Source organism: Rattus norvegicus, chromosome 12, assembly GCF_021556685.1.
Source record: "Rattus norvegicus strain SHRSP/BbbUtx chromosome 12, alternate assembly SHRSP_T2T, whole genome shotgun sequence".
Classification (NCBI taxonomy): domain Eukaryota; kingdom Metazoa; phylum Chordata; class Mammalia; order Rodentia; family Muridae; genus Rattus; species Rattus norvegicus.
Genome location: NC_141545.1, coordinates 17,351,122 through 17,359,430, shown reverse-complemented (window position 1 = coordinate 17,359,430; position 8,309 = coordinate 17,351,122). Strand labels below are relative to the sequence as shown.

Sequence of the window (8,309 nt, the reverse complement as noted above, 5' to 3'; positions counted from 1 at the left end):
GTTATTGTTCTGCAATTTTATTGTGTATGTGTGTGTGAGAGAGAGAGACAGAGGGAGGGGGGAGGGAAGGAAGGAGAGGGAGAGAGAGAGAGAGGCGCTTTGGAAGATAACCAGTCTTCCAGTCTTCCCTCTGTCTGGGAAATTTGACTTTGAGCCCCAGTGACAATTGAATTCTATTTGTTTGCTTTCTTGTTCTCACCCACCCACTCCCGCCCCTGTGTCTGAGACAGCGTTTCGTGTAATTCAGTCTTCTCTTGAACTTGTTTTGTCACCAAGGTTGGCCTAGAACTGAGCTTGCCTCTGCTACCCAAGTGCTAGGGTCATAAGTGTGTGTCACACACAACCGCATTGAAAAGTATGGTCTTTGGAATTAGCAGCTCTCGATCCTGACTCATTAAATTTAAAAACAAAGGAACTCTTTACCTGGTTAGATAGAAATTACTGAATAGGATTGGGGCCACTTTGGAGGGGGATTAGGAAGGGATCAGCCCTGGCTGATCTGGCACTTGCTATACAGAGCACCATAGCTTGAACTCTGCCTCTGCCTCTGCCTCCCGAGTTCTGGGATTAAAGTCACCACACCTAGCCTGGGGCAACTGTTTTTTAAACGTTCTTCAGTGCAGCCAGGGTGGAAGTTGCCAGGCCAGGTCTGGGGCTGAGGCAGGGAGTGGAAAAGGAAAATTTAGTGTGCTGTAGCTCGATGCTGTAACTTGATTTCCTTGGGCTGTGAACTATGGGATTTTACTCTGTTTCCATGGAATCTTGTCCATTCGAAAAACAGAAATAAAAATGGCTCCTGTAGAGTCCAGGTGGAAGTTAGGAAGAGTGATGACTGGTGTGAGCCATTGCCCTTCCAGCTTCCTCTGTGCTGTGGGCCTCCTGGGAAAGAGGTCTGCCATGGTTCGTGTGTGAGGAGACAGTAGAGGCTTTTGTATTTGTTATGTCAAAGTCCATCCATGCTACTGCTGGGTAGGGTGGCACAGACCTGCAAATTCCAGCACAGCAAATCTCTGTGATTTGAGGCCATCCTGGGCTGGCAGTTCCAGGCCAGTGAGAGTTACATACCAAAATGCTGTCTCTAAATACGCAGTGCTGGTACAAGTCCACAGGGTCTAGTGTAGTATTCACAGGAACACTGCAAGTTAGGGGTCATAGGAGATACAGTAGTGCCCCGTCAAAAAAAAGTCTGCTTCTGATCACTAGAACCTGTGACTGTCACCTTTTATGTGACAAAGGGGCCTCTTGAGAAGGAACTAAGGAGTGATGGGAAGATTGTCCTGCACAGTCTGGTGGACACTGTCAGTCATATTCGTTCTTCAAAGTAGAGGACAAGTATACAGGCTCCCTGGAACCCTCCAAGTTAGCCAGGCCTGCAACTTACCTCTGGTAAGACTGGCTTTAAGCCATTGTTTGGTTTAAGGCAATGGTGGAAAACAAAAACTGACCTGCTGAGGGAGGTTGCATAGTTTGCAGTTAGATCTGGAAAATCCAGGCTAAGAACATCCAGCTCCAGTGCCCAGCTAATTCCTCCCTGCCTTGAAAATCCAGCATGTTAAAACTGGAGGCTCTACAGTTTTGTGTTGGTGATGTGGCCCCTTTAAGAGGACCGGAGGCGGGGCTTGTGGCAGTTGCTTAGAGACCACCTAGCTCCCCGGACGCGAAGTCTTCCTCAATGCCACTTTTGGATCTGCAGGCCTGGCCAGAGCAAGTGGGTGAGCACCCTAAAGTAGTCCTGTGAGTAGCACCAAGGTAAAGACCTGGGCCAGTTCCCTTCTTAGTCTCCCAAGACTTGAACACGTGCTTGGTGCGGTGGAGTGGTACTGTGGCCGTGCCCAGAAAAAAAGGTGGGTCTGCCCTTAGGTGCAATAATACTGCGACTTCCTTAAGAATAGGGTGGGGTGGGGGTGGGGGTCATCACGGTAAGAAACAAGTTCGTTTTATCTGTAGTTTGAATTTCACTAATAGAGGACCAGAAAGCCTAGAGTAAATGGCTGTTCAAGTTGAGAGTTGAGAGCAGCTTGGGCTGGCTTTGCTGGTATTCATCAGAGCCTTGGTGGAGGGGAGGTGTGGGGGTTGGGGGGTGGGGTGAGGCTGGAGTGTTAGAGAAAGAGAGAAGCTCTGAGGTACCAGTGAGGATGCCTATCAGAGCCAGGCGTGGAGTGCCACTCTATCCACCCCCAGGATGCACGGACGCGGGCCAGATTGCTTTGCACCCCAGGATTTCTTGCTTGCCTAATGTAGTGGGACACCATGAACCAGATCAGTCTCTGAGTGGTATGAAAAACCCTGGCTTTGACAACCTGCCCTCAGCTCTGCAATTCATCCTATCCCTTCCGGCCCCACCAGTGGGGAGAGCCACTGCAGCAGGACTACTCTCGAATTTCCCATTTGACCCCTTTTTTCCTAAGAAATGTTTGCATAACCTTGGTTTTAGTATATAACTAGGTATACTCAACAAATATTTACTGATAGTAAAATGTTTTGGTTTTTTTTTTTTTTTTCCGGAGCTGGGGACTGAACCCAGGGCCTTGTGCTTGCTAGGCAAGCGCTCTACCACTAAGCTAAATCCCCAACCCCAGTAAAGTTTATTTTTAAATAATTTTGGGATGCATATAAAAGTATCACTTACTAAAATAAAACAAACTTACATACTAAGGAAATTATGTGCTTACTTATTTTTTAAGGTTTACTTTTCACTTTTATTTATGTGTGGGCATATAAATAGACCCACTTGCAGGTACTCGCAAAGGCTAGAAGAGGGTGTTGGATCCTCAGAACTGAAGTTACAAATGTCTGTGAGCTACCAGACATAAATGCTGGGACCTGACCTCCGACCCTCTGCGAGAGCAACTGTTCTCAATGCTGGCCCCCAATGCTTCATTTTTCCCCCATTTTATTTAATGGGGTGGGCAGTAGCTAGTGGGTCACCTGCACATATGGAGGTCAGAGGACAGCCTGCAGGAATTGGTTCTCTTCCTTCAAATGTGGATTCCAGGAATTGAACTCAGGTCATCATGCCTTGACCTAAGTCATCGGCTAGGCTGTTGTTTATATTCATTTAATTAATTCTTGGGGCTTTAGAGATGGCTCAACAGTTAAGGGTGCCCATTATTTGATCATGATCACACACACAGACACATACACACACTCACACCACACACACACACAATTAATTTAAAAATTTAAGGTATGCAGTAATGGCACACACCTTTAATCCCAACCCTAGAGGGGCAGAGAGGCAGGCAGATCTCTGAATTTGACACCAGCCTGGTCTACAGAGCAAGTTCCAGGACAGCCAGGGCTACCCAGAGAAACCCTGTCTTGAAAAAAAAAAAAAGTTTAAGTCAAACATTCTAAAGCCATCTATTCAAAGTTATACACACAGGAATGACAGTGGGGAAACGACGCCTTTGTTTTCTGTAATTAAATTGTCTTTCTATAAAAGTAACAGTGAACGGTAAAACCCTGCCGTTCATACCGTGGGACAGTCTTAAACCTGAGCCCCGGTGCTTCAGGCATTGCGTGGTACGATGGCGTACACCGTGCAAAGTCCACATGTCGAGTGCGAAGAACGAAGACGGAGCTGGAGCAAAGGTTCAGTGATTAAGATCTTGCTCTTCCAGAGGACCAGAGTTCAATTCCCAACACCCACGTCGAGTGGTTCACAGTCACTTAGACTTCAGAGTCACGGGATCCCTACCCCTCTTCTGGGACCTCTGAGGGTATGTGTACTCCCATGCACAGACCCTCCAATAGACACACACATATACACATAATTTTAAAACAAAACAATCACATTTAAAAGGCAAAAAAACCAAGACAGTGAAGTTGTCTCACACAACCCAGTGTTGGATTCACTGTGTTTGATTTTGAATTCATTCTTGGCTGTACATTCACAAATCTTTTCCTGCTAGATTCTCATGACCCCTCTCTTCATGTATGTACTCCTGTATGAGATCTTGTGCCACGGTTTAAGAAGTTGGGCTCTGGAGACATTGTAAGCATGAGGACCCGAGTTTAATCCCGAGCGCCATGTAAATGCGGAGAAACTGGGACTGGATGGCTCAGCCATTAAATGAAGAGCATCTGGCTGCTCTTCCAAAGGAAGACTTTAATTCCCAGCATCCACATGGTAGCCCACAACCGTCTCAAAGTCCAATTCAAAGGGACCATCTTCTGGCCTCCCTGGGCACTGCATGCGTGTATGTGCTGCACAGACATACGTGCAAACAAAACACCCACAAACATGAGAATCATAAACTGTTCAGAAACATTTTTAATGCAGGACCAGAAAGCCTAGAGTATGCTTATCCATGCTTGAGGAGGAGACACGGGAGGATGGATACCCAGGGCTCCCTGGCTAGCTAGTTTTGCTTAATTGGTGACCTCAAAGGTCAGTGAGAAACCCTGTCTCAAAAGACAAGATGGAGCAGGATAATGGAAGATACCTAATGGGGAGCTCAAGCTTCGTGCGCAAACACATACGAGACGTTGTCGCTGTAGGGCTGCGGAATGTAGGCGGCCAATGATTTCGAACCGAAAAGCATGAAATGACAATCACCCTCTGTATCCATCTTCCTGAATTACATACTCTTGGGACCATCACAATCTTTCACACGAGGTACCATTATTTCTATCTGGCAGTCAAAGCCGGAAGCAGTTTGCTTAAACACCGCTAAAATGATACAGGGGTCTTTATGTTTCTGTGCACTTGATGCTTTCTTAATTTGTATTTTATTTTTAAATAATAACTATTAATGCTATCAATTATTATTGTGTGTGTGTGTGTGATATGTGTGTGGGAGTGCATCTGTCAAGGCTCACTTGGGGAACTCAGAGGACAACTTGCAAGAAGAGTCAGTTCTCTCCGTCCACCATGCAGGGTCAACAGATTGTCAGGCTTGTGACAAGTGTCTTTGCCAAAAGGGTCATGCCTCCCACCCCAACTGCCTGGCGCTAAACTTGGAGCTCACCCATCGAACTAAACTAGGCACGAACTGACTGTAGGAATCCTGTTTCCACCTTCTCACTGCTGGGATGCATCAGCTTTTGACGTGGCTGGTGGGGATTTGAACTCAGGTCTTCATGCTTTTGAGGCAGACCCTTCACCCACAGAGGACTACCATTCCTAACTGCGGCACTGTTTGAAAACACATGAGACTACATTAGCCAAAGGGTAAAGGTGACTACTACCAGGCCACACAGCCTGAGTTTGATCCCCAGGATATAGATGAGAAAAGGAGAGAGGCACCTGCGGGAAGCTGCTGTTTAATCTCCACATGTGTACCATGGTACACACATGCCCAGACACATACTCATATGCACAAAATTAATAGATAAATAAATATAATAAAACTATAAATGAAACAGTGTTTCACAATGGTTCTGATATGAAACATGGTACACCAATCTGTGCCATGTTGGAATTTAAATATTTACATAAACTGTCATACTTGTCATTATTGAGGCTTCAGTAGAATGATAACGCTGTAGTGCCCTGAGGCTAATTTTTTAAAGATTTATTTATTTTCTATAAGTACACTGTAGCTGTCTTCAGACACACCAGGAGAAGGTATTGGACCTCCTTACAGATGATTGTGAGCCACCATATGGTTGGTGGGATTTGAACTCAGGACCTCTGGAAGAGCAGTCAATGCTCTTAACCACTGAGCCATCTCTCCAGCCAAGGCTAATTGTTTTGACAATTGAAACAACCAGGTCTTTATAGACATAATTTTTTTTTTTCGGAGCTGGGGACCGAACCCAGGGCCTTGCGCTTCCTAGGTAAGCGCTCTAACCACTGAGCTAAATCCCCAGCCCCCATAATTTTTTATTTTATTTTTCAGGTAAAACCCATCCATGCTTTGAAACAAAACTGCAGTCTACCGAAGGAATCATTGGCTAACTCTGCATCTAAAGAAAACTCCGACATCTTCCAAAGGCCATGGTGAAAGAAAAGAAAAAAGCAGACAAAAAGGGAGATAAGTCAGCCCGCTCTCCCTCCTCGATCTCTGATAACCCAGAAGCGGCTAAACAAGAAATCAGTGCCAGTAAGCAGGAAGTGGCCCCCAGTGCTGTCATCCCGGTATTGGAAACGCCACTCAAGCAAACCCCTAAAAGAGACTCGGAACATACATACCAGAGTGAAGATGAAACTCAGTATGAAGAACCCATCCTGACCAAACTCATAGTGGAAAGGTAACTTTCTGGGGCCTGACTGGGCCAGACCCTATAAACCGAATGTTCCATGAAAGTGTGTTGTGGTGGGACCATGTGAATCCTCACACGGCTTTTTTTGGTTTTGGTTTGGTTTGGGTTTTGTTTGTTTTTGTCTGACAGGGTTTCTCTGTGTAGCCTTGGCTGTCCTGGAATTTTCTGTAGACAAGGCTAGCCTCAAACTCAGAGATCTGCCTGCTTCTGCCTCCTTAGTGCTGGAATTAAAGGTGTGCACCACCACCACCAGTTTTATGACCCTACAATTCCCCGATGCCAAAAACACTTTTGTGTGGGTGTGGAACTCTCTGATTTGGTTCCATGGGCTATCCCACAAGCTCCAAGGATCCTCTCGTCTCTGTCTCCCCAGCACTGAAATGCTGGAGTCACAAATTTGCACCACATTACCTAGCTTTCCTTTCTTTATTCAGTGCCCCCTTCCCCTAAAGAGAGCTTTTCTGTATAGCCCTGGCTGTCTTGGAACTCGCTCTGTAGACCAGGCTGGCCTCGAACTCCGACTCCCAAGCGCTGAGATTAAAGGTGTGTACCGCCACCACCAAGACAGTCATTATTTTCAGGGTAGGTATTGGGCTCTGAATTCTGGTCCCCACACTTCCTGGTATGCATTTTACCGACTGATGTGTGCTACTGCGCCTGACTTTTAAGTAGATTCTGGGGATCTGAGATCGGGTCCTCATGTTTGCACAGGAGGTACACTATCCACTGAGCCATTTTTCCAGCCCCCTAAAAAACAACAACAACAACAAAAAAAAAACAAACAAAAAACCTAAACAAACAAAAAAACTTTTCAGAACGTTTTAAACAGATTTATTTTTTTTTATGTATATGACTGTTTACCTGCATGACTGTGTATCACATGTGTGTCTGGTGCCCATAGAAGCCGGAAGAGCCATCATGTGGAGTTCGAGAGTCAAAGCCAGGTTCTCTGAAAGAGCAACCGGTGCTCTTAACCACTGAGCCATCACCCCTGCCCCTGTAGGGCTGCGGAATGTAGGCGGCCAATGATTTCGAACCGAAAAGCATGAAATGACAATCACCCTCTGTATCCATCTTCCTGAATTACATACTCTTGGGACCATCACAATCTTTCACACGAGGTACCATTATTTCTATCTGGCAGTCAAAGCCGGAAGCAGTTTGCTTAAACACCACTAAAATGATACAGGGGTCTTTATGTTTCTGTGCACTTGATGCTTTCTTAATTTGTATTTTATTTTTAAATAATAACTATTAATGCTATCAATTATTATTGTGTGTGTGTGTGTGATATGTGTGTGGGAGTGCATCTGTCAAGGCTCACTTGGGGAACTCAGAGGACAACTTGCAAGAAGAGTCAGTTCTCTCCGTCCACCATGCAGGGTCAACAGATTGTCAGGCTTGTGACAAGTGTCTTTGCCAAAAGGGTCATGCCTCCCACCCCAACTGCCTGGCGCTAAACTTGGAGCTCACCCATCGAACTAAACTAGGCACGAACTGACTGTAGGAATCCTGTTTCCACCTTCTCACTGCTGGGATGCATCAGCTTTTGACGTGGCTGGTGGGGATTTGAACTCAGGTCTTCATGCTTTTGAACATGGTAAAACATCCATAAACTGTGTGATTTGGGGACTGGTGAGATGGCTCAGTGATTAAATTGCTAGCCAGACAAACACAAAGACCAAGGTTCAGATCCCCAGAAACCTAGATAAATACCAGGTGAGCCTAGTGGGCCACTAGTATGTAATTCCAGCTTTGGAGGGTGGAGATGGGATGGCCAAAGCAAACTGGCAAGCTCTGGTTTGATTAACAAACCCTGCCTCAAAGAGCGGTCAAGGAGGATTCCAATTCACTTATATGTGTACACATACACCACACACAGAGATTAAAAAATTGAAATAAAGTAAAATGTATAGTTCAGGATATTAAATGCACTCATTGTATCCTCCAGCTATCATTGAGTTCTGGATCCAGAATATGTCCGGTCCCTCTTCCCAGACAGAAATTCTGTACCTGCTATACACCGTGTATCACACTAAGAGGTGTATGCCCCTGGGAATCTATATGTTAACACCCACACAACTCATGAGTCTCAATGC

The 8,309-nt window shown here is 45.6% G+C and overlaps 1 protein-coding gene across 12 annotated transcripts in view; it reads left to right on the top strand.

Moving 5' to 3' along the window:
• The first annotated feature begins 1,602 nt into the window (after positions 1-1,602).
• The window catches only part of Rsph10b (radial spoke head 10 homolog B), a 48,454-nt gene continuing 41,747 nt past the window's right edge, over positions 1,603-8,309 (top strand). For 2 of the 12 annotated variants that reach the window (XM_087577895.1, XM_087577892.1), the window contains exons 1-2: positions 1,627-1,712; positions 5,847-6,198. In XM_087577895.1, the coding sequence (XP_087434021.1) occupies positions 5,945-6,198 (254 nt within the window). In that variant the 5' untranslated portion in view covers positions 1,627-1,712; positions 5,847-5,944. 12 annotated transcript variants of the gene reach the window in all.